This window comes from Zosterops lateralis, assembly GCF_965231275.1.
Source record: "Zosterops lateralis genome assembly, chromosome: 5".
NCBI lineage: Eukaryota > Metazoa > Chordata > Aves > Passeriformes > Zosteropidae > Zosterops > Zosterops lateralis.
In genome coordinates this window covers 47,609,332-47,634,553 of record NC_139766.1, presented here as the reverse complement: position 1 = coordinate 47,634,553, position 25,222 = coordinate 47,609,332, and the positions used below count along the sequence as shown (strand labels likewise).

At 37.3% G+C, this 25,222-nt stretch overlaps 1 protein-coding gene across 2 annotated transcripts in view; it reads right to left on the bottom strand.

Annotated features, from left to right (window-relative positions):
- COL25A1 (collagen type XXV alpha 1 chain) overlaps positions 1–25,222 on the bottom strand; it is a 294,554-nt gene that overhangs the window by 92,184 nt on the left and 177,148 nt on the right. For both annotated transcript variants that reach the window (XM_083861172.1, XM_083861173.1), the window contains exons 5-7: positions 24,172–24,189; positions 5,843–5,869; positions 5,651–5,677 (exon numbers count right to left, since the gene is read on the bottom strand). In XM_083861172.1, the coding sequence (XP_083717298.1) occupies positions 5,651–5,677; positions 5,843–5,869; positions 24,172–24,189 (72 nt within the window). The remainder of the gene's footprint in view (positions 1–5,650; positions 5,678–5,842; positions 5,870–24,171; positions 24,190–25,222) is intronic.

Here is a 25,222-nt window from a genome sequence, read left to right as displayed (position 1 = left end):
ATTCCTTTCTTTAAAAAACCCAAACAACAACAACGAAAAAATCAAAACCAAAATCCCCCATATAATAAAAAATACGATGGCTTTAAAATGGGGTGAAAAGTTAATCGTCATAGTTTATTTATCATTCAGTAACTAGTATTTTCTAATTTATGATTGAGGTACTGATTCTAAGGACATGAATACAGGTTTTTCATGCATTGTCACTAGGAGCAGGAAAAGGCTCAAAATAATTATTATATATTTCCTAGAAATATATTAACTAATAATAATGCACATATATTAAAACAAGGCTTTTTAAAATTTTCATTTAAAAACAATCAGGTCAGAATTTACTGCTTGCACACCTTTAATTTCCCTTTAATATGGCATATTTTATAAAAGTTTTATCTATAATAGAACATGTGAAACAGTAATTCAAATTTAAAAGAGAGCTTATGTCTATATACACACACATATTTGTATGTAGTTATTTCAGTAAATAGACAGCTTCCAGGACTACTTTTGTTGATATTAGGTAACTTTGAAATGGTCAGCATAGAAGAGTAGAACTTGCAAAGCAATGATTTCTCTCTACCAGGCAGCAAATAAATAGCAAATATATTTAAAAGTAAACAGGGGAAAGGGTTAACTAGAAAAGAACATTATATCTCTATCCGAACCTAACTGTTTTAACAGAACTCAAGGAATGTTTTTATCTTCAAGTCAATAAAGGTTAACAAAATAAAATAAACTTCTGAGTTCCTGTTTTTTCTAGAAATTCATCTTTCCTGCTTAAGATATTTTAGAGATATTATCAGTTCTGTGCCGCCCCAGCCAACTGAAAAATTTACTTAAATATATCAAAAGTAGAAAATTATTTTATGAAAATACTTATGTATGGCTTCTGGGTGGTATCTCATTTCACCTAGAGCAAAACCAATTTAAAACCAGCTTCTAGCTAATGATTTCCAGCCCTGATAAGCAAGAGATCTCTCATGTATATGAATTAAAGGACAGAAGATATTTATTATGTCATTTACAGAAGGATGAGAAATGACAAAGAATCATAGAGTCACTAAAGCTGGAAAATACCTCCAAGATCATCAAGTCCAACTTTCAACTGAACACCACCCTCATCCACTAGGCAGGTCACCTGGTCACAAAAGATGAGGTCAGCCAGGTAAGACCTGCTTTTCCTGAATTCATGCTGGCTGAGCCCAATCCCCCAGTTGTCCACTACACGCTACATGATCACACTACAGATGATCTGTTCCATAACTTTTCCTGCACTGAGGTCAGGCTGAGAGGCCTGCGGTTCTCTTGATCCTCCTCTAACCATTCTTGTAGCTGGGTGTCACTTGGTCAACCTCCAGTCATCTGGGACCCCCACAATTAGTCAGGACTGGTGATAAATGATGGAGTGTGGCTTGGTGAGCTCTTCCACCAGCTCCCTCAGTACCTCCATGTGAACCCCATCTGACCCCAGGGAGTTGGGAGTTTCTCAGTGGCACAGCAGGTCTAACTACTTCCTCCTGGATTGCAGAGGGTCTATTCAGCTCCCCATCCCTGTCTACCAGATCAGAGGGCTGGTTGCCCTTGGGACAACCAGTCTTTTTGCTGAAGACTGAGGCAAAGAAGGCATTAAGCAATAAGCTCAGCCTTTTCCTCATCCTTGTTTACAGAGTTCCCCTCCACATCCGAAAAGACATTCTGTACTAGCCTTTCTATTCCCAAACATTGCCCTCTGAAGACCTATTTCCATTATCAAGATGCAGTCTCTACTTGGACAATATATCCTTTGAAATCCTCTAATTTTGAAATTTTCAAAAGCTTTCTTTAAATTTGACTACAGCTGGAAATCAGCAGCCTGATATCACCATTCTTTCTAACAGTCTACAGGCTAAACTCCATCATTTTTAATTTTCTCATGGCTCAGAACAGCAAAGCAAATCTCCATGGACATTTCATGAAGCCATGCCCTCTGCAAAAAGAGCATCCAAAAGATATGCTAACATTACTATTTCATACACTGATACCAAGGAAAGCTAATTCTGCATTTAACCTAAATGTTTAGTGAACCAGAACTTTAGAGTAATTAGAGATCTGATATAAAAATACATAGAGATTAAAAAAAAAAAATTTTTTTCCAAGATCAGGACTCACCACCACTAGCTTATTGGTGGTCTCATGTGATTAAAAGCTGTATCAATTTGCTGCTCAAACTCACACTCCAGGTATGAACTTCTGTATAACTCACACTACCAGAATGTGTTTTAGCTCATATTTTCTACGCAGTATGGACATCGGTAGGTCAAGCCACATGGCATTATGAACTAGAGCCCTTATGCCACCTATGCACAATGAAGGAGTCTGATCCATAGATTTTTTTCTGAATAAGTAATTATATTACTTAAGAAAACTCCTCAGATTCTTTAAAAAACAAACAAACAAACAAACAAAAAAAAAAAAAAACCCACCACCAACAAAACACAACACAAAAACCCAGCCACATTATTCTAAAAATATAAGTGATTGACCTCTGGGTGGGGATTGTAGGGCTGAGTTCTTAGTGTATGACTTTATTGAAGGTATTTTTAAGAAAACCTGAACTTCAAAGCAGTTCTGTATATATTCTACATGTCCAGTAACTATGAACATTTTGAGATAACTGATTACTATTTTTACGGTTTTGAAATTATTTCAGAAAGAAGGGTACCTCAAAAATCTCAAGGTGAAAAAATTTGGGTGGGACAGAAAGCAACAATATCTTTGCCTCTTGCAAAATGTTTTCACAAATACCTTTCTATTTTCTTTTCAGCAGATTTCTGGAAGTTTAAAGTCTCAACTTGGACAGTCTTTACATTTTATTTTGATTTCTTTTACAAAAAATACCTGGAGGAAAGGAAGTAGTTTTTCTAAAGGAAAAGGGTCATTTTGAAATTTCAGGCATAGCTTGGAACATTAAAAGGTTTTGCTAAGTTAAACATTTGTTTCAAGCCAGTATGTAAAAATATAAACCCTAAAGAAACTTCAGGCTTCTTACCTGTAAAAGATGAAATAACATTAAAATATTCACTGCTCTTAGATACTATATCCAATCTGTCTGCAAACTTGTCAAATCCAAGTGTTAATGTCATGCCTCAGTTACTTTCAGGTACAATATTTCTCAAAAATAATATTGCATGCCATTACCTCCAAACCCATTTATTTTATGCACGCAGTGATGGAGAACTATGTGCAAAGGTAACCAACCAGGACTAAATGGGTTTAGTTCCATTTGGTGCATGAGTGGCTTACACATAAAAAATCTATTAATTACATTGTAAATCCCCTGGCACAGCAGGTTGAGCAGAGTCACCCTGAAGACAGTTACCAGAAGAGATAACTGCTGTACCATGAAATATAAGATGGTCAGAGGCTTCATAGTGCTTATTACTTATGAAATATGGAGGGGAAAAAATGAGAAGAGGCTGTAGAACACATTCAAAATAGATTAAGGGAAAACCAACAACTCTGGGCAAATTTCCCAAGTTTGACCCATATAGTTCAAAAGGAGGTATGTTACTACAACTTGCATTGACTAAAGAGTTGGTAGAGTTTCAGCTTGTCCACAAGATGCTAGTCACCACCTCTTCCTCTCCACTGCTGACCTTATTGAATTCTTTTTCTGTAATCAGATACAGAATTCAGTCTCAAGTGCCAGCTGCTGCTGCAGACACAACTTTATGATGTCCTTATGTATGAATTCCTCAGGTTGGATATTTTCTGCTTTTTATCTGCTTTTGATTTACCAAACCCACAAACAGTCATAACCATGATTTGTATGGCTCAGTAAGGACTCTACTGCCTTCCTGTATACGGAAGTCTTGGCAATACGGATGTCTTGGCAAAGTAGGACACAACAATCTCTGCATAGCAGAGATCCCCCCTGCAGTAAAACTGACCAAAACTGCATCTTCTTACTGGGTATTGCCAACACTTCCAGAACCAGGGACTGAAAGCCATACACGCTTAACCACTTAACAGTTCTTACATCTCTTCAACATTTTGCCAAGATTTCTGCATCATCATTCCCTTGTGTCAATACAACTTCATTTGTTCTCCAGCGTTCAGACTTCTGAGTTCTTCCCTGGAAACTTGTCTGACGGTCATAATTCCAAATTCTTATCCTTGGCTATGTAATACTATTCACTACACTGCCCTTCAATATTTGTTATTGCACCCCTCTCTGATACTTCCATCAAATTTGCTCTCCTGTTCTTTTGAATCTAAAGCCACAGCTGTGAATGTGAATGGAAGAACACACATTCTTCTGCATGTAAGGCCACTCAGTGCAAGCACTTACACTCAAGCCTGTCTTATGCCACCTGAATGGAGCATCCTCTCCCAAATGGAGCATCCTCTTCTAAACCACAGGCACTGCACTGCTCTCCTCCCCTGCATCTCTCTCCTCACATTCCCCATGAAGTTCTGTAGCACAGACCCAGACAAAATATACAGCCCAGAATGGCCTCTGAGAGACACTAAATTTGCTTAGAAGTTAAAAGGCAATTTTTACATTATTCAGGATCTTTAGTTCATGTATTAGGAACTTAGAAAAAAGCACATTGCTCTCGTTGTTACACTCTACTTTCTTTTATTTATTTAAGCAGTTTTCTAACTCTTACTGAGTTTCAACTGAAATAACATTTAAAGCTGTTCACTCTCAGACCACTGTCTTTACGATGTGCAGCCCTAGCACCAAGCACAACAGGACACCCTGGTAGTTAACGGAACATCAAAATCAGCTGTAAAAGCATGTTGTGACTTTAGATAATCTTACTGGCTGAAAAAAAAGTAAAATCCAATTAAATGAAATTATATGAAACAAAACAGTAGAATGAAATAAAGCTGCAAATTCAAAATATTTAACAGAGTTAACAGAAGAAAATAATCCATGGAACATACTGTTATGGATAAAATTATAAACATGTAACCGAAGAGAGTTACTATATCATCTGAACAATGTAACCAAGAGTTTTCTAATGAAGCACAGATGTAAAGAGTGAACTTGCACAGCCAATCCATTAGAACTTACACTCCTGTATTCCTCTATTTCTCTGTTAAAATAAACATGACATTTGAATATTAAAAGAACCTTCTCATTTCCTAAATTAAACCGTGTTCTAACTGTCTGAATTGCAACTACAAGGTAATGATATTGTTATTATTAAAATATTAAATACATATATGTCAGGAAAAAAGCTAATACATGCATACATTTTATTTGCTTATAATTCACTAAATATTAGCTACATTTTACATGAAATCCAGAAGTAAATTTATTAGAAACCCACTGGCCCTCTGCATTGTGGAAGCCCATGCATGGCATGAACACATTGCTGGGGAAAAGGAATGGTTTGGTTAGGAAAGCTTTATACAGCAGAGCAAAATCACTGTGGAACCTGCTTCCATCCATAATGGAAACTGTGCACTATGGAATCCCTCAAATCTTCCCAGACACTTCCTGCTCATGTTCAGTATTACTGTCCTGCAGACGCTTCAACATGCAGGGTAAATGCAGCTAATAAGCATAATTAGCTCAGACAGTGTATTTTAATTTAGTTTTGCACTAAAGACTAATTGCCTACTCAGCGAAGGGGAAGTGTAACATTTTTTTTAAGATGCTTACCCGAGGGCCCTGATCACCTTGATCTCCCTGCAAAGTGGAAAGATGAGATGATAGGTTTAACACAGCATCTGTGTGCTACCCAGCTTTGTTACACAATCTAACATTTCACTGCATCAATACAAATGGTCTCTCGAGTTCATGCTGGGAAGGCTTTCCAGTCACCTTGTAAGAATCACCCGAACGTCAACTCACCTTCTCGCCTTTTGGACCAGGAGGGCCCTGAAAGAAACAAAGGCAAAGATTAATTACTGATACTGATGAAGTCCTGGGACACAGCAAGAAACAGGTCTGTGCTAATCTGTAATTTCTTCCCAACAGTGTATTTCCTTATAATTTTTAACTCCAAATGTTGGTGCTATTCCAGAGATGGCTTCTTCACTGTACTAATAATAGGAACTGCACACTATTTCTTGAATAGTTTGCTAATCCTGTGTGTTGGATCTGTCTTCATAGACAAGGCAAAACTATGCCTGAAATGGCAAAATATCTACAGATTTCGCTTAGGGACAATAGTTTATCTCCTATCAGATAATAAAAGTTTTCTTAGACTGTAAAAGCTCTTTGCAAGTGCACTTAATAAATTCAAATACATATAAATCTGTCATGTATTTTGGCCCCCTCCTTGTCTTAGATTGCCAAAGAAAAATGGATTCAAAATTCTAAAAGTAGAGTTTTCATTCCTTTTTTTGGCAATACTGATGTTTAGTCTCAAGCAGACTGTTTAGGCAAAATGAGCTCTTTGTGTAACATGATTTTGCAGGCGTATTACTTTTTGTTACTTACCACCCAACAAACAGTAAGGTGACAGAATCACAAATAGGAGATCCTCTCCTATTCCATTTTTACTGAGCACTTTCCAGAAAGCTAGCAGCAGGTTTCTAAACCACTAGCTTTTCAGGTTAGTATCATGTGAATAAAAATGCTATCAGTCTGCAAAGAACTGTCTGCTTACACAGTGCAGACTCCACCTCCAGCTTTCTGAAAGACATGCAGGTGTTTCATTACAAAGAAGGACCTGAGATACATATGAAAGCAGCCGTAAACAGAGAAGGAGCCATTCAAGCCAGCATGGTTCACTGTGATAACACAAAGAGAGTGTGTGGCAATGTGTGTTTGTGAGGGTGTATGCAAAACAAGAAAAGATTGTCACTAAGAACACCGGTAAAAACTCATGTGGTTCACATAAATGCAATGGAATGGAGGTCAGTCTGCTGTGTATTAAAGATGTGATCAACCACAGGCAAGTCTTTAAGAATCCCTGTTGTAGCCAATTTTCTGCTTAGTTTTAAGGGCTTCTGATGCATGCCAGAGAAGAGCATCTGCTCCTAAATCTTTCAAGGAATTAAAGCATATGCCTCTCCTCCCATGGCCTGTCATCTCTTCTGTCTGCTATAGAGGACACAGAAACAAGCCTGCCTCCTGATCCCCACATCTCCTTCAGGAAGGACAGCGCTCACTGCCAGCTGAGTGGAAACTATCTGCTCAATTAACTATGACCCCTGCCCACTTTACGTTGCCCTGCAAGCACTTAGCCTCTTAAAAAAAGAAAAAGTTTAACAAAATAGTTTAATGAATAGATACAACCTGGCTGCACCTTTAAGGACTCTCCATATATATACATTTTTATACTTTAACCCCTACTGTCCTTTCCCAGTTCACATGTTGACATACATACTGAAAACTAAATGCAGTACAGTCTGCTTTTAGCTACAGTCTTCACATACGTGTACTGCGACATGACATTACAGTAGAGCACGTCTGCTTTCAAACTTACACATACATGCCACTGAGCTTGTGAATTTGTAAACTCATACCATCAGTAACACAGTAATTGCAAGATGGGAAGAACTAAAATCAGTCAGTGCAGGCTGTTGCTGCCTTCTCCACAGTGAACGTGAAGCACAAGCAAAGGGCTTGTGCTCACATGTTCTACCTCCTTGAATTATCAAGCCATTACTGGCTCTGAATATCTTACTGGCTGCAAAGTGCAAATAGCATGACCCCTATCTGCTACAGTCAGAATCCTATTTCTCAGGCTTTAGGCATGAAATTATAGATAACATGACATGACTGAGACTGTAAACAGATGTTGTCTTGTGGGAGCTGTTGCTGCCTTCATTTAGATGCTCAGTGCTGTTTTTATGCCCAAAAGTGGCCCTGCTTCTGATGTGTTTTGGCTCATAACCTTATGAAGCATGCTTGCCACAGCTCTGCCTGTTGGTAGAAAATGCAGCAGGAGAGATCACATCAGCTGCCTGAACTAAGCTGGTTCACTGGAACAGAAACAAGTTAGAGCTCCCATGAGGGGTTCAGCCACCAGATCTGCAGGATTACTGCACTGTCTCCCTGGTATGACTGCGGGCAATTTCTTCAGCCATCCCCAGTGAACAAGTGGCCCCTTCCCCTCCCCTGCATATTTTCCTCTGCTAAGAGTTCTCTGAAAGTATAATCTATACTCAAACATGTTTTTTTATTAATAAGACTGAATCATATCTTTCTTTCTTCTTTTTTTTTTTTTTTTTTTTGGTTTTTTTTTTTTTTTGTTTTTTTTTTGTTTTTTTTTCTGTTCAGAATTTTCTGAAAACAACCTGTGCACACCATGATTGGAATTTGTTTTGGTTTTTATTGCTGGTGTTTTCTCTCTCTGAGTGGCACACACCATCATCTCTATCAAGTCACCCTTCCAGCACACAAATTTTTCATAAAAGTCTTCATAAATATCTGACAATTTTGTTGTACCAGAAGTTAAAACCAGCTTTTCGAAAGCCCACAAAAGCACTTCTGGTGTGAACATTCGCACAGGTCTCTTCACTTGTATTTGCAATGCTTTTGCCTTCCACGAGTCTTGAAAAACAAACAACTGCAAATAAAAATGGCTCTTTTAGCTGGAAGTGAAGAGAACCAGTGGGATTTCATCAAAATAAAAATTAATGGAATACTTTCGTGGCTTGTTCACACATCTCTGGATTTCCCCCCACTGTTTCAATTGTCCTCTATTGGTTTTTTTGCAACTTTTAAACAGAAAATTCCTATCCTCAGCCTTTGACATCTTCTTTCCATTTGTGCTGAGAAATTCTTCCAAGGCTTTTACTGCAGAGTTTATTAGTGTGTGTACACTGAGTGGAGGCAGGGAGCAAGAAAAATCTGAGGGAAAGTTGGGTTTGTGGGGGTGGGGTGTGATTAGGAGCCAGATTTGTTTAAAGCAGGGCAAGGTTTCTTCTGTTTAAGGGTACAGACACAAAGCACAGAGTGAGTAAAGTAACTCTAGTTTTGTAGGCCACAGCATAGACTTGCTGCTTTTTTCCCAGGGAGACTTCTGTGCTTTCATTTATGAGATGGCAGAGATCAAGCCACGAGCTGCTGAACAAATGTGAAAGCATTTTGTGTAAGTTATATGAAACGTCTGAGGTCAGAGCATTTCTGAAATAACTTTACAGTGTTTTCACTGGAAACAGAGGCTCTTTTCTCAAAGTGTAATTATCTACTCCAGACTACTATACATTTCCAAGGGGAGTTTATAGCCTGTTTCACATAAGCAAAGCCTTGTAAATCTCAAACACATGCAAAATCTGCATTCATAATTAGGCAAAAAATACTACTGTTTTAAAAACAAGGTCTCCTAAACCAGACTGAAAGGCCTCCAGGCACCTGCCAGCCAAGAACAAAGCTGAAATGAGGGTCAAATCCAAAAACCAGCCATATTCAGGATTGCTGACAGGTGACCCCTCCCTCCGCCCCCATTTTTTCCCCTATCAAAATCCCATTTCCATACTCTGATGAAATTATACATTACTATAAATATGTGTACAGGAATAGAAAGGCAAGAGAATGCAACACCAGAAAACAGGAGACTGATCTTAGCAGTCTTCATCAGGCATCATCCCCTTAGAATTAACTGAGTGTGATCAGCACGATTTTTCTCACACAGCTCAAATTTTATAATTCACTCCCTGAAAAATGCTAATTTTGTATTCCAAAAGGCCATTGCAACCTATATATTTCTCCAAGTTATACCCAGAGACCTCTTAAAAAGCCACTATTTGACTTACATTGCTTTTACAAACATTCATCATTACCAAAATTCTCTTACAGATATATTCTCTCCACATACCTATAGCTACAGATCTGCCTTTGGCCATAATAAAGGAAGTTCTGCTGCAAAGTCACCCCAAAAGGCTCCAAGCATTGATGGGCTAGTAGAACTGAAAATAGCAAGGGATTTTCAGTACAGAGTACAAAGAAACAGCAATGTTGAAGGTTCTGTAAAAAGCTCCACCATCAGTACAGAGGAGTGCAGATTTCTCCTGACTGTTAGACAGCCCACATGATCTCTCTGTAAAAAGGACCAGCCAGTCCCCAGGTCCACAAGTTAGTGATAACCAACCAATAGACCTATAGAATCAGGTGGACTGTGACAGCTCCAGGTCCCATTGGGATCATCCACCCTCACAGCTCCTAAGGAACATGATGTCAAACTTAACATCTCCCATCAGACAGAGCTACCACAGAAGGCACAGGTGACAATAACCTTTCAGACACCGTCACTGCTTTCCTATGTTCCCACCACAACAGCCACCATAGGCTAAGGCAAGCTGGCAGCTGGAGGGTTGAATGTAGTTTGCAAGGTTCAGCCTTCATTTTCATCTGGGATCGAGGGGCATCCAGTGCAGTCATCCCTACCAGCAGCTGCAGCATCCACAGTGTGGCTGGCAGCCTAAGGCAATAGCAAGCCTTGCAGAAACCAACAGAAAAGTGAACTAGCTATTCCAAGGTCACCCAGACAAACTCAAAAAGGGAATCAATTTGCTAGTTTAATTTAGTCACGTTTTCACAACTAATAGCATGCCATACACTGCCTAAGTTAATTACATACTGAAGATTACTTTAAGGGTAAAAGGTGGTTTTAGCATATAACAACAAAATAATCAGATACAAAACCTGAACTTTCTTTCTTTGAAATTCGACTCAAGACTTCAAGAAATTGAAAGAATATGACTAGAACAACAGTCCCCAGTCTATCCTCTAATTGCTACAAAATATCAGGATCAGATATGCTGAATCACAGGAGGTAATATAGGAGCATTATGAAACACCGCTGTGTTTCATAACTATTTCAAAGTTCCTACACTCATTCCAGTCTTGTGTCCACTATGCAAACCCTGAACTACTGAGGCAATGTGGTTTTGGCATCTGCTGAACTTGGCCATGTTTTCAAATAGTGTTTACATATGCTACTTTACAATGCCAACGTTTTACCTTGCAACCATTTTACAAGTACACAGAAGAATTTTCAGTGAATCTGAACAGTTTCTACTGCTGAAGTGCCATCCTTTTTACATGTTTTATTCTTCTCCTGTAATATGACTGACTTATGGGGAAAACTTCAATCAAACACCTCTCAAAAGACTTCTACTAATATCTCATTTCCTCCCCTTATGTTCTAAAGATTTTGTTAAAAATTCTAAGACAGAGAAAAAGAAACCTGAATTTTTGACAAAATAATGGTGACTGCCTTAAACAATATTATGTAAATGATTTAAGCTGAGAAACATAAAACTGATTTATATAGCATTCTAGATAAACAGCTCTGTTAACATTCACAATAAGAAAATTATAAATGACTCCTGCTGTAAATTCATACAACCGTATTCAGAAATCAGTGATTTATAGCAATATATAAATCAGACAAGTTTATAAACTACAGGCAGGAGAACACAATCTACCCAAAATGTGTCAAGAAACCATTTAGACTGCAATTTCGACATTCATTTCTCACGCAGTGCTCTTGCTGAGATTGGGATGGGGCGAGATTTTTTGAAACTTAAAATGCTGTTTACAAAAACCACCAGCTCACATTAGAAGCTGCAGAAGGGTCACTGATAACTCACTAATCCAGTACCCAGGAAAAAGCACAAGGTCCAGTGTCCCAAGAAAGAACCTGCTAAAGGAGATCTCCTCTTTCTTTCTCCGACATTCTTTCTTTCTTTGATTAATAGTAAGACTGTTGTCTTCTCCTCCCCTTTCCCTTTCTCCTACAGACAAACATAATGTTTTTCTTTGAAAGCCTACAAAATAACAGTCCTACAAAGATTCTGTGGTACAGAGGGTATGTGACTCTGTACCCATTGCCTGAGCATGAAGAAACAAGGATCAGCTTTACTATTTCCACAAATTAATTTAAGTAAACATTATGATTTGAATCTGTGAAGTTTCTAGTGAGACAAGTAGCTGCTGTATGTGACAATAAGACCAATTATATGGCGGTAGAAAAAATGGACACATTCTTAAACAAAAGAAAATGGCTTCTGGTGAAGATAAAAGCCTTCTGACTTTCCCTTACTGCTCAATGCACTGTAATACATGTATTTCCTGAATCTCAGCACTCATTGCCTTGCCCACAATGCACCTTTCTATTCTCTTACTTGTCAGATAAGCAAAAATTCACTGATGATGTTAGAGATTTGATGCAATAATGAAAAAAACCTCAAAAAATCCACAAAGGAAATGCCACTCTTGTAAACTGGTAAAACAGGACATAAAAATACAGATGAGAAAACGTAAGACTGCTGTATCTCTCATGTTATAAAAAAACCCCAGAGCTTCTGATTTCAATAACAGGAAGGCAGGAAGGTTGTAAGGAAGATACAAACAAAATCTTTGTTACTCCAAAACCACAGAATTGCACAAATTTTTGGCTGGCACCCAGAACCGTAGGAAGACATAATAAAATACAACTGATGCGGGCCCTACAGAATCAAAATTCAGAAAGCAGACTGAACATAGAGCTTTTTTTACTATTACTGTTATATTTACTATTTCCACTGCAGTCTCAGGGTTTTTTTGGAGTTCAATCTATGATTTTTAACAATATTTTTAATAACAACATAGTATCAGCTTCAGTGTTCAATATTTGGTTTATATAATATTTCAGAAATGAGACTTTTTTGATACAGACTGGTTGAGGCTTCCTACACTTACACCCATCCTCCAGCAGATCCCTCTCTCATTAGATGTCTGCTGCAAAAAGCATCACATGCTATCTTAGAATCACCAAAATGGTTGGGTTGGAAGGGTTTGAAAGTCATTTAGTCCATCATTTAGTCGTGCAATGTGCAGGAGCCTCTTCAAGTTGACCAGTGTGCTGCTCAACAAGTTGCCCATCCAGCTTGACCTTAAAGTGTTTCCAGGGATGAGGCATCCACCACCTCTCTGGGGAACCTGTACCATTGTTTTACCATCCTCACAGTAAAAATTTTCCTTCTCTATGTATCTAGTCTCAATCTGCCCTCTTTCAGTTTAAAACCCTTCAGTAAAGGTTCAGTAACCCTTGAACTACCATAACAGGCTCTGCTAAAAAGTGCAGTATGACCAAGATGAACTCCTCATTCTCCAGTATCTCAGGTAGGCTGCTCTGCACTCCTCTACCTACTCCTTCCTCCCTTCTTTTTCCTCCTCTTTCCTTTAGCCCCAATATTTGATGCAATATTAAATGACTATACAGCAGAGTTTTGGTTTTTATCCCTTCTCCAACAGGAATATGCATACTTACATATATGTGTGTGTGTGAGCATGCTGGTGGTGGTACTTAAAAAAACAATACTGCATTTCTGTATCAGCATTCACTCAATAGCTGGAAAGTTAATATATAGCATGGTAGCTATGGAATGGACAAGAATGAGTCTGCTATCAATAGAAGACAATACTTAAGTCGGGATTCTTGATAAGATTCAATAGTTTGTAAGGTTCAATAATAAAAGAAAGTGGAGTTGATTTAGTCTTGTAACTTTTTAAATAAGTATTCACTACATTCAACAGTAATGATGCCACAGGAATTCAATTAACTAAAAATCTATTAAAAATAATGCTTGGTAAACAAGAAGACAAGAATCAAAGGCTGCTTTCCAGTTTTACAATAACAAGAACTGGAGTGCAAAGATTTTTCAACATTGATTGCTTCACTTTTTCTTTAGATGAATTAAAAAAGTAACTATCACTCCTTAAAATCCTGATTGTCTCAATGTATTAAAATAACAATGCCATAGTACAATTCCAGAGGAGCTTTCTGCACTAGCCAGTGAGAACTGCACCCATAAGCAGCCAGTAAGCAGAATTTACAAACTCAGAGGTATTTTGCCCAAAAATACTCATACATTTCTGGCACCCTGGTCTAAGGAGATACTTTGGGCATTGATGCCTTGGATCCAATCAAAACATTCTACTTTACGGAAGCAATTAATGTGCCTCAAATCAAGTAACAATTTGAGGGGAAAAAAAATTTAAAATATTAATAAAAGAAAGATTAATATAGCAGAGTGACATTTAGAGCTTATAAAACTGCATTGGAATTATGAAATTACATTCTGGCTTTCTTTCCTAACACAATAGAAATTGAAAAGAAAAAGAACACATATTTTGCCAATCAAACTCATAAAATCCTTCTTCCAGATTTTCGAGATAAAAATTCATCATTAAGTACTTTTTATATTTCTTTTGGGAGATTTTTATCCATAGGCCAGTTCTCTCATTTATTCCTAGATGCTTAGTAAGAAAAAAACTCCTTACTGGGAGTTAAAAACTTCTTTTATTTTCAGAAATACTAATTCATATTCCAATGTTTCAGCTATTTTAAACCTAAAAATACAATGGCGGCTTCTCTAATTTAAACACCTCTGGTGGTTCCCTGATTGTTTACTAGTTTGGTAGATAACTCAGGTGAAATGACAGTGCCCTTTGCTCATTTAATCTTTTTTTGTTTGACTTAAAAGAATCATTGGTCAGGATGGCAGGCTGAACTTCAGATATTTTGAAGGAAAGAGATAAAGGATTAAAGCAAGAGAAGGGGGGAGATTCAGCACTGCCACTCACTATCTACAGCAGAAGTACCTCTGGTCATTGAAATACACCTTCCAAGCTCTCTAGCCTTTTGGGTATCTCAGCTTTGCTGTCTGCAACACTTCTGTGTGATGAAATAGAATCCAAATATCTACCAGGCAGACCCTCCTTTGACCAGCAGCTGAATCTAGGAGATTTATGTACTTCATTAACAGATGCTGCACAGGGTCCAGCTCTACAAAAAAAGAGCAGTAACTACACAGAAACAGATGACTGAAATTCCAAAAAAAACCCTCTCTGTTCATCTATTTGAAATAAGGGCTAGTTTCAGAACCAAGCTGGCTTTTGAAGAATTTTGGCCTGTACCTGCCTCATATCAAGGCAAATTTATTAAGTAGTAAAGGCTGAACTTGTGTGAACAAGCAAATCTTCACAGCTCATATCTGAACAGGGTTTTGCAGATAACATGTATTTTCTGTATTTGAACACGAAACCTATTTTCAGCAAGAGGATTTTAACACAGACTTTGAAATAGGGAAGGCCAATTCCACTCTTCCATTTACTGTGGTAACTCTACACTGGTTTCAGTAGCATTGCTCTGAGTTTCACTCAGTGTTTCAAAAGGCAAGGCATACTGTCTATACACTGTTTTTTCTTTTCCAGATTTTGCTATTCAGTACAGGAGATAGTTTCTCATTCAGCATAGTAGAATGTCAAAGAAAGATTTAGATATTCCTTTAGTGTTGTCTGCAAATGCTACTATAAAATGCTACTGGTGAAAGATGTAATTACTTAAAGCATGAATGGTTAAAAGAAAATGGCAGTACAATAGTAGTATAAAGCCACAGCCATGTAAAAAACAGCACCAGGGGCAGAAAGGCTTCTGAGACATCCATAGATTAAGAGCAATGGAATTATTTTAGAAACTAGGTAACTTTTAAAACTTCAGGGCGTGCTAATGCTTGGGAAGAATCTATTTCAGCAAAATCTGACACATTCCTCTGAGAACCTCATTCTTCTTTCTTTCCTATGACCCTTGCAAGTTCCGTAGTCCCTTAAATTGCTCCTATGTGTGGCTCCACTGGTACCCAAAAAAGACTCTTCTCAAGAACTGTCTGACAAACGTCATGATAAAAGCTACACTGCATAAACCCACCTGAAGTGACCTGCAAGTCTTAGGTTACTGCAAATATTTCTGAACTATCCCAGGTACAAGACATTGCTAAAACAGGCAAAGCTTGACACTTTAAGTCATAACTCAAGTCTTGACAGGGATGTGTCAGATTAATTCATTTAATGCCAAATAATGTACAGCAAGAATAGCACAAAAAAATAGCACATAAAATAATATTTATGTTGCAATAAGACAAACAAATGTCAGTATAAGAACTAAGTCATTCATTTATCGTCACCAACTCCCTTATCTGCAAAGGGGAAAAATACAATGACATATTTCATAGAGCTATTTTGAGAACTGTTCAGATTTGTGAAGTTTGAGATGGAACACCAGATAAATGCGGATGAATTTTTTTATCAACTGCAAACATCAACATACTTTCATATGCAGACATATGCAAAAGTGAGATGACTGAACATATTTTTGTAACCTATAAGGCTGGAAACATCTTTATACAGGAAGCAATTTAGGACAACAACGTTTATTAAAAACAAAACTGTTTTCTCCTCAAAACTATGGGTATGGACTACAAAATTCAGAACATCTTCAGGGGAAATTAAACACATATGCATATTTATACTTAAATGGATATTCATTCTTTTTGGCAAATGATCACTAGCAGACATACTGGGCAATATAGATGGATTGTATTTCTGAAAATACGTGATTCTCTTACATGTTTCTCAGCAGTCACAGCTCTTGAATACTACTGATGGATCTCAGTTAAAAACTATATTAGGAAATCCTACAGTATTGTAGGGACAAACAAAGCATTTTTGAAATTGGCAATCTGGATTAAAGCTCAAGATCAGAATGGACACTTCCATGCTGTGCTCATTAGTAACATTACTGGCAGTACACAAAATACTCCAATGAAAGTGCTGCATTTTCTGCCTTTTTCTTCCTTCTCAAAACTTGACTCGCACTTACGGAAAAGAATAACATCAGCACAGCTCTTCATGCCAGCATCAATTCAATATTAAAAAAATTCAAAAAACTAAAGCAATTCTACTAACACATAAATTTGCTTGAAATAAAATTTCAGTTCACAGGAGTGTCACTTTGTAAAGGGAAATATAAATTTTGAAGGTTTCCTCTACCAGCCTGAGATCCAAATCTCCCAGGTCTGCTCAAGTTTACAGGACTTTCAAGTATCTAGCACAAAACGTCACCAGTCTCTGAACTGACAATGGCTTTCAAAGAAACTCTGATATTTTGAAAACCTTGTGAAAGACTAATGTCTTACGACATCACAGCATTATCTTCAAGTCACAATAAGCTTGATGAAATACACATTTTTATAACTCCTAATTTCTTTTTTTTTTTTGAATTATTATTATTAAAGCTAGTGAGACTACTGGGATCTGCAACAAATTGAACTAGAATTCAAAGCTAAAATACAGCATGAAGATCACTAAAAGCAATAAGCAAGCTTGAGTTCAGTATCAAATTAAAAACATGTGCAGTAGGATAGTAAAATACTATATAATATTCTTGAACACAGTGCAATACTTTGCTTTGACATAATCCCTAATAGAACACAGAGCACACTAGTGTATTTCTACCATATGTAAAATAAGAGGAAGAAAATACAAAGGTCATTTGATAAAGAAATTATTTAGGAATACAAGAAATATTTCAGAGTCCTTAATTATATTTTGACAACCCTTTGTAATGTCATAATGGAACTACAATACTAAACTTGCAATTGTTTTTTTGTACTCATATGTACTCTGCTCAGCTAAGCAATGCTTTACCAAATTAAGGCTTGCAAGTAATTTTTGCTTCACAGTTTCTCACTTGCTATTAGAAAATCTACTATGCCCTGGTGACAGCTGGAACTTCTAGATGAATAGATGGAATACTAATGTGTGATCCCCCATCACATTTATACTGGCATATGTAACCAGTGAATCAGATCTTCATGTTTATTTTATGAAAACAAACCCAATTCTTAAAAACAATTAATGACGCCACCATGAAAAAACTTGGTAACATCCTACAAATAGAAAGCTCTTGTACATATTTTCTTTAAAAGTTTAAAATATTAGTTTCATGTACTGTCTAATTTTAGGACTTGTTTTTTCAGACTAACAGTATCATAAATGGTTGCTACGTGAACTATGAAATGAGGAGACCGACTTCTAAAAGTTTAGGGTCAAACTGTACTCAAAGCCCATGTTCCAAGCTTTCTTTATCTATTGCATACAGCTACTCCTGAAGGAGATCTTCAGATTCAGTAAAAGAGACCATCTTCATAGGAGCAGAACTCATTTTACAAGAGCATCCAGAGCTGATAATTATGTTGCATGAAGAGTCCTTGCCACAGAATTCTGTACAATGAACCTTCTTATTTTTCTGTTTGTAGAAAATCAAAACCTAGAATGAATTGGTAATTGTAAAATTAACAGAATTCAAGTTTGATACTTTCTGAATCAAGCAAGAAAATAAGAAATAAATCATCTGTTCCAGGAAATGCTGTGGAACATCTGAACTTCTTGCTATTTCAGCACCAGATAGTTACTGAAATTGTAACTCAAAAGCCTGCTTACCAGAGTAAGCAAAAGAACACAGTAGCACAGTTGGGGTAGGAGTCTGGCCTCCTCTTGGTGTCTGACAGACCCTGATGAGCAGAGCTCTAAAAAGTCTAATTATTCCCAACTAAGTTCACTTAGCAGGGTACTGTAGGGAAGCCATCAATCTGCCATCAGAGGATCCTTTGCAATTCCTGACAAAAGGGTGGGAAAGACAAATAAAAAAATATGTTGAAAGTAGAGCACAGTATCAAACCGTACAAGAACTTTGTTTGTTGATGCCTCAAAGTTTTACTCTCCTCTGCCTTTTTAAACTCTGTGTTGTGCTTCCTTAGTCTTGGTACAACAGATAGTTCAGAACGATTTGCCCCCAAATCTCTAATTCTGTACTCTCTTCTTTACAGAGCAAAGAATCCTCTTACTTGCACTAATACTGTCTGCTTAACCATGAAAACCATTTAAGATTCACAGCTCTTATGGTTTACACATGTGTATAAGTCTACCAGGGGAAACTGAAGTGTTTTATATTTGAAAGTGCTCATTGTTGTTGTCAATGCCTTTTAACAAAATTAACTTCTATTTTATTACATACGAAGCTGGGAAAGCATCATACTTAAAAACAATTAAATGAACAATCTCCTTCTGAGAAGACACATTTCTGGCTTCTTTTGTGTCATAAACACGTATACAGAAAATGAAGCTTTAGGCATGATTTCTCCTCTTAACATTCTCTGATGTGGTTCATTTTAACAACTAACGTAGAATGAAAAGCCACAAAAATGGGATTTGTTTTTTCTTCTTCACAAATCAATATGGGCTGTTTCCTAAAACGGTCTCACAATTTCAATAGTGTTCACAAATGCTATTACCATTTAAGAAAGGAGAATGACAACTAAAGTTCTGCCTGCTTAAACACATATGAAACTCAGTACAAGCTTGTTTATTGTTATTATGCCCTCAGATTAATTTCTGATCTCATAACTTGCAGTAAATTGTTATTAGCAGCAAAGGCATCAAGGATTTATCTTTGTTATTTGTACAAAGAAAGTAAGAAACAGACTTACAAGTCTGCTACCTAATGTTAATAAACTAATTGCCTAAGTTTGACAGCAAAATCTGACCTGCAACTTGTACCTCAAAGGCAGATTAATATTTGTATAATCAGACTGAGTCACACAATTCTTCAACCAGATTGGAAGTTTAAAAAGGAGCATAGGGTATGAGTTTCTAGGAGAAATATCCCACGAGATCATTCTCAACAGTGAGAATAGCTAATAGCCTGGGAACAATAACTGGGATTCTCCCAGGAGCAGTAACGTTACCACACTGTGTATCTGAAAGTGAACTACTTTTTCAGTCTTAGGCTGATTTTGTCCTTCATAAGTGTATATCGTGCCTCCCTCTCCCACCCTCCATGCAAGTAAAGAGTCTTGAGGCATTCATGAGAGCAAACTGCTAGAAAAAAGGAACATAGAGTTTACACCTCAATTTATTGTGATCAGAACAAAAGAAATACGTCCAACTCTAATGATCTGACAGGTAGAGACCACACTGCAGCACTGGTCAATAGGATATTACGTACCATAGCTTAAAAAGCCATAAAAACACATATACAATCACTTGATGTTATCCACTGCCCCACTACTGCATGCATTGAGAGCAATATTTAACAGGTTGTGGAATGCAGATGGCTATCCAAACTACCAAAACTGAAAGGGAAGGTCAGGAGGGAAAAAAAACACCATTTTATTTATAAACTCCCTTTCCCATCCTTCCTACTGTCAGATACTTTTTTCTGAGATCTAGGAGTCTCCCTACTATCACAGTGTTCTCTAGGAAGTGATAAATATCTTCCCTAGACTGCTCCCTTTCAAACCTACTCAGAACTAGGGCCTGTGGCCTGGTGTGTTTCTCTGTCCTTTGACAGAAACCAGAAAACTGAAAGTTAAAATGGTTCCCACCAGCACTGTTGACAGCACAAGCCAGTAATATCCAGTTTAACCACAAATCAGAATCTCTGTCATCAGAAATTAAAAATACTCCAGTCACATACCCTGATCCTTGATGGTGAAAAAAAAGACAGAGATACATTTGTCACCAGAATCACTATGGAAACCCTTTATCATGCACCAGGCACTGGAAAATTTCAGGCTGTTACAACATCACGCCCATGGATGTGTCACATAAAGGAAAACAAGAATCTCATGAAAACAAATATCAATCATTAATACTTCGTCCATTTCTAATGCAGACTTGGACAGCTGCCAAAGAGAAGGGAGAAGCATCTGTGAGGCTGTTGTATCTCAGAGTCCCACACAGAGAGTGCTCATGTACGCTGACATGAGAGACAGAGTATGTTGTGCTAGAGACAGGCCAGGGAGGGGATATTGCCCCGAAGAAGGAAACAGTTGGCTGGCTGAGATGAAGTCACACCAAAATACCACCCTGCCCCACACTTACAGTCTTTAATAGCTTCAGTTCAACAATATTTTTTTAAGGATTGTTTTTGTCTTCTTTCACCATAATATTAAAAGCATGGCTTCTAGTATTTACATGAACTTTACTTCTAAACAACAAAAAAAGTTTAAAATACCCAGCCTTCTCTCTTTACTCAGATAGTAAATTTCTTACGGAATTAACATTAGACTAGAAGCTAAACTTTGTTCTCTGTCAAGCAGGAGTACTTCCATTATTTTAAAAAGAGAAAGTATGGGCAGAATTTGGTTGTATAGATTTACTGGAAGAAGAACTCTTTCTGGCTCAAGCTAATCTAAATACGTATTTATATTGCAGATAAGAAAAAGCAGATTTTTTGGGGGGTCACTCAAGAGTCAGAATTTAATTTCAGCAAAAATATTAAATATTTTATTGCTTGCTCTTCTACAGAAGAACATAGTTAACATGGCATTTAAAGTAGCTTTCTTTTTAACAGAAAATCAAAGTCATAAGAAGGAATACTGGTTTTTTAAAGATTAGGCTAGAAAGTTTTTAGTTTTTTTATTGTGATCTTTACTTTTCAGAGATACAATAGAATCATAAGCTTTTTCTGGAAGAAAAAAAAGGTGCCTGCAAGTTGCAATAAAGCATCTCGTTACCTAAAATGGGAAAATGCGAAGCAAAATTATCTTTTATCATCTATTTTTGAAGAAAATAACCAGTAAAAAACCTAAAAAGGTAGGAGGTTGTGCCCAGTAATTAGGTGTGCATTAGGTGAATTTAGTGTGTACTTTATAAAACCATAGCGAAAAAGAATGGGGGTTAGTAAAACAGCGAGCATTGAAATTATTAGAATTTATCCCTGATCTTAGCATGGACTTGCATGGCAATGACATCAGAAACTTCCTAACTCCTTCTCCAATCAGCATAACATTTTTTTTTCCTTGAAGCCAGGTAGCCTTTACTTACTAACCAAACTGATCAATACTTTAAATTTTGAATTTCTCACAGACACAGTTATGACTAGGGAAATTGTTGATAATCATAATAGGTTGGAATTTCTGCATTACTTAATGACACGCCAGGGAGTTTTGAATTATTTTATCTGTAGGTGAAAAGATTCTGTTTTAGGTGGATACTTTAAATTTTTAAAAGTCTTGAGATTTTCAACCACAGCTTCCAATATTTAAAAAACACTGCTTTTAATACTTGAAAAATGCTGTCTCATCAAGTTATTTGGATCTGAGTTTCAGTTTAAGGGGATAAACTTCTAAATGTACAGCCTTCACGTAGTTGCCTGAGACATCTAGATGTCAACACTGGCTAGAAAGCAATTCAGCAGAATGGTTACCTGATTCAGTAGCTGCCTACAGTCAGAATCTGGAATTAGGAGGCACGAATGTGTGCAGCTAGTGTCATGTGAGAGATTCCCAAGGTATCCAAGACAGCTGCCTGTGACTGACAGCTACAACCACAGTCCAACACCGACTCCAGCCCATGTACATAAAACAGCCAGTGGCTACGGCCAGAGATGCTGGATCAATTCACACAGCAACAAATGCCTGAATGCAGACAATGCAGTTGAGCCCAAGGAGTTTACCATGAGCTGAACAGGTTTCTAGGTGCACTGAGTATTGACTTCACTGATTGGAAGGAGTGCTTAGACACCTCATAGGTCAACACCTACACAACACAAGCTTCTGAGTTCAGGCATCTTAACGTAAAGCTGAATACAGCACTGACTGTTTCATGCTCTTATGTCTTCCCCACCAGTGCTCTCAAAAGAATAGACTCAATCAGTCAGTCGAAATGACTGAGTACACACATATCCTCCTGACACAATAAGAGCATCTTGAGCTGAAAAGGAAGAAAAGGCATTATTAAGAACAATGGTAAATGTTGCTGAGGACAACAGTGATGACCCAGAGGTAAGCATTTCCACTGGGAGGAATTACTGAAGTTAACATATAAGAATTCCCTCTTAAAACACTTTGGGGAACAGTTTTAGAGGGCTTTTTCTTTGGTTTGCACCTCACTTTTCTTATACCCGTGATGAGATTTCTCTGCCTTTCTGCCCTTGAAACTGCACTGAACACTGCTATCTCCATGGTGGTTCCTTGCTTACAGCTACCCCAGGGCATTTCATGTAGAGATATGAGCTCCAAAGACTGAGCAGCTGTTTACAAGCATTAGGCAACAGACATTCTCTAAGCAACTGAAATGTGGGAGGTAGGGGTCCAAACCCAGAAGGAAAGGACACGGGTGGCAACACAAGTTAACATCATCTAGAGGGCAGCCCACAGGCTCAAGTATCAGCCTCAGGTCCTCAGCAGAGCTTGTTCAGAACTACAGTGCCACACAGAATTACCATCTCTCTCTTCATCAACCCCCAGCAGCACAGAGGCTGAAGGTACCTCTGTGTAGTCCACACATCAAGAGCCTGTTGTGAAATGTGCCATGGGCAGTGGTCATCTCCAGTATCATATGGACTTCTTAGACAATTCTATTAAATGGAGCCTGGCACTGCAAGGATACTGTGCATTCAGGCCAAGTGGTTTGAGGGTTTGTAAATCAATCTATCTTTTAATAGATTGATTTTATGATGCTTAGAAACTAAACGATATTTAGAAACTAAAAAATTTAAAGGAAATGCTTGCTTCTCATAATGAAAATCTTAACTTAAAAAAAATTGCCAGTCAATAAGGTGGTAAAGCTTTAACTTTGAATTATGATTCTGTAATATAAAAGGCCCTCACAGAAATCCTGGTTCAGGCAACTAACTTGTGCTAAGATAGTGTGACAGATCAAAGCTTACTTCCCACAAAGCATACAAAGCATAAAAAAAGGCTGAGTTTCTCAACTGATTTCACTCAGCATGGCATTGGTACTGGCTTTATAATTAATTTTTTTTTCATATTTCCTTGCTCGTCTATGTTTTATAGCACTCAAATTATTCACATTTAATTTTTGCTGAATGTAATGTTTCCTTTCTACTGGTCTATTTCTCCCTTACAACTGAAGTTAGGTCCCTAGATTTCCATGTCTTCAATTACACCTCACAAGACAAAGTTCCACTATTCTTAAATAAAGCAGAACTAATTCAAAGCAACGTATCTAATTAATCAAAATAGCTAGCAGTGCAATATTTAAAATAACTGAGGGCTGCCTGGATTATAGCAACATTATTAGCATGTGATTAATAAGCAGTTGAAGTATTACATTTGCTACACATTTGCTAAGTTATTTAATCTTGCTTTAAAGTTTGGTGGCAAAGTTTCAAGCCATAGTTAGGAGATTTGCTCTATTCAATATTATGTTGTTAACCCCACCATCTGGTCAGACAGCTGAGGGAACTTAACCATATGCAGGGGGCATATTTCTCTCTTGGGAAATATTTTTCTTTCAGAATTATGCAACAGTCACCAGTTTCTATCTTATAACAGTAGGATCAAAAAATATAGTAAAATACTTTGTAGACAACCTGAGCTCAGTGAGCCCTGTGTTTATCTGTTATTTATGTGAGAAAATAAGACGGCACTTACTTGAGGACCAGGCTGACCCTGAAAAAAAACAAAAACAAAAACAAGATTATGGAAAGTTATGACAAGGATGAACTCCTATAGTAGAAAGTAGTTACAGTGCTTTCTAAAAAAGAGCTAACAAAATATACAGTGACCACATTGAAGTCAGATTTTAGACTCTTAATGTTATATTAAATTTGAGTGTTTTAATTCCAACTGATGAACTTTCTTGCAACTAGCAACTAGATTCTAAAAATAAATTACAACAGCATATCAAAACTGCATTTGAGAAACTTCTTATTTTAGATATTCATAACAATTAGGAGATGACAGGAAGACCTAATTGACAGTTCTCAAGCAAGAAAAAAGCCAGAGGTGCTGAGCTGATTCAGAAGCAGGTATTATGGTTTTTTTCTTTCATTTCTCTATTATGGCTCACCTCCACGCTTCAAGGAGATGCTAATTATTTACTCTTACTGCTTATGAATGAACAAAGTCTCAAAACTGGAGGAACACAGTATTTTTTTTGCCATCACTACAGGCATCACAGTTTTAAGCAAGTATAAACCAGTATCTAAAACAGCAATTGTGAAAGGTTTGAGATGAGCATTTGTCAGTCAATATAAGACGACAGCTGATACATTTCCTCTCATTTATCAACATCTCCATTAGATCACCCCTGGACAAGTGGAGAGGCAATCTTTGCACACTGAGGAACTGTATTTCTTCTTGCTGCAAGCCCTTACAGAGTAGAATTCTTACCCCTAATTTCCCTAGGCCAGAAAAGCCAGCAAAAGTCATGAATTATTTTAGTGTCCTTAACAGAAATTACTTGCATGAAGTAGAATTATTTTAGCAAACACTACAGTAGCTGTGACTATAAACAACATGACCCAGACAATCAGCTCACACTTTAAGACAGAGAAAAATAATTACATATTTCTCCTTAGAGAGAATTCCTTTAAACACCTAGAGCTAGCTCAGCCTCTGGTGTTTTATGACAATTAAAATAATACTTCAGTTAAACTGAAACTACATTTCCTTTTGTTGACAAAAACTGAACATGGAGCCT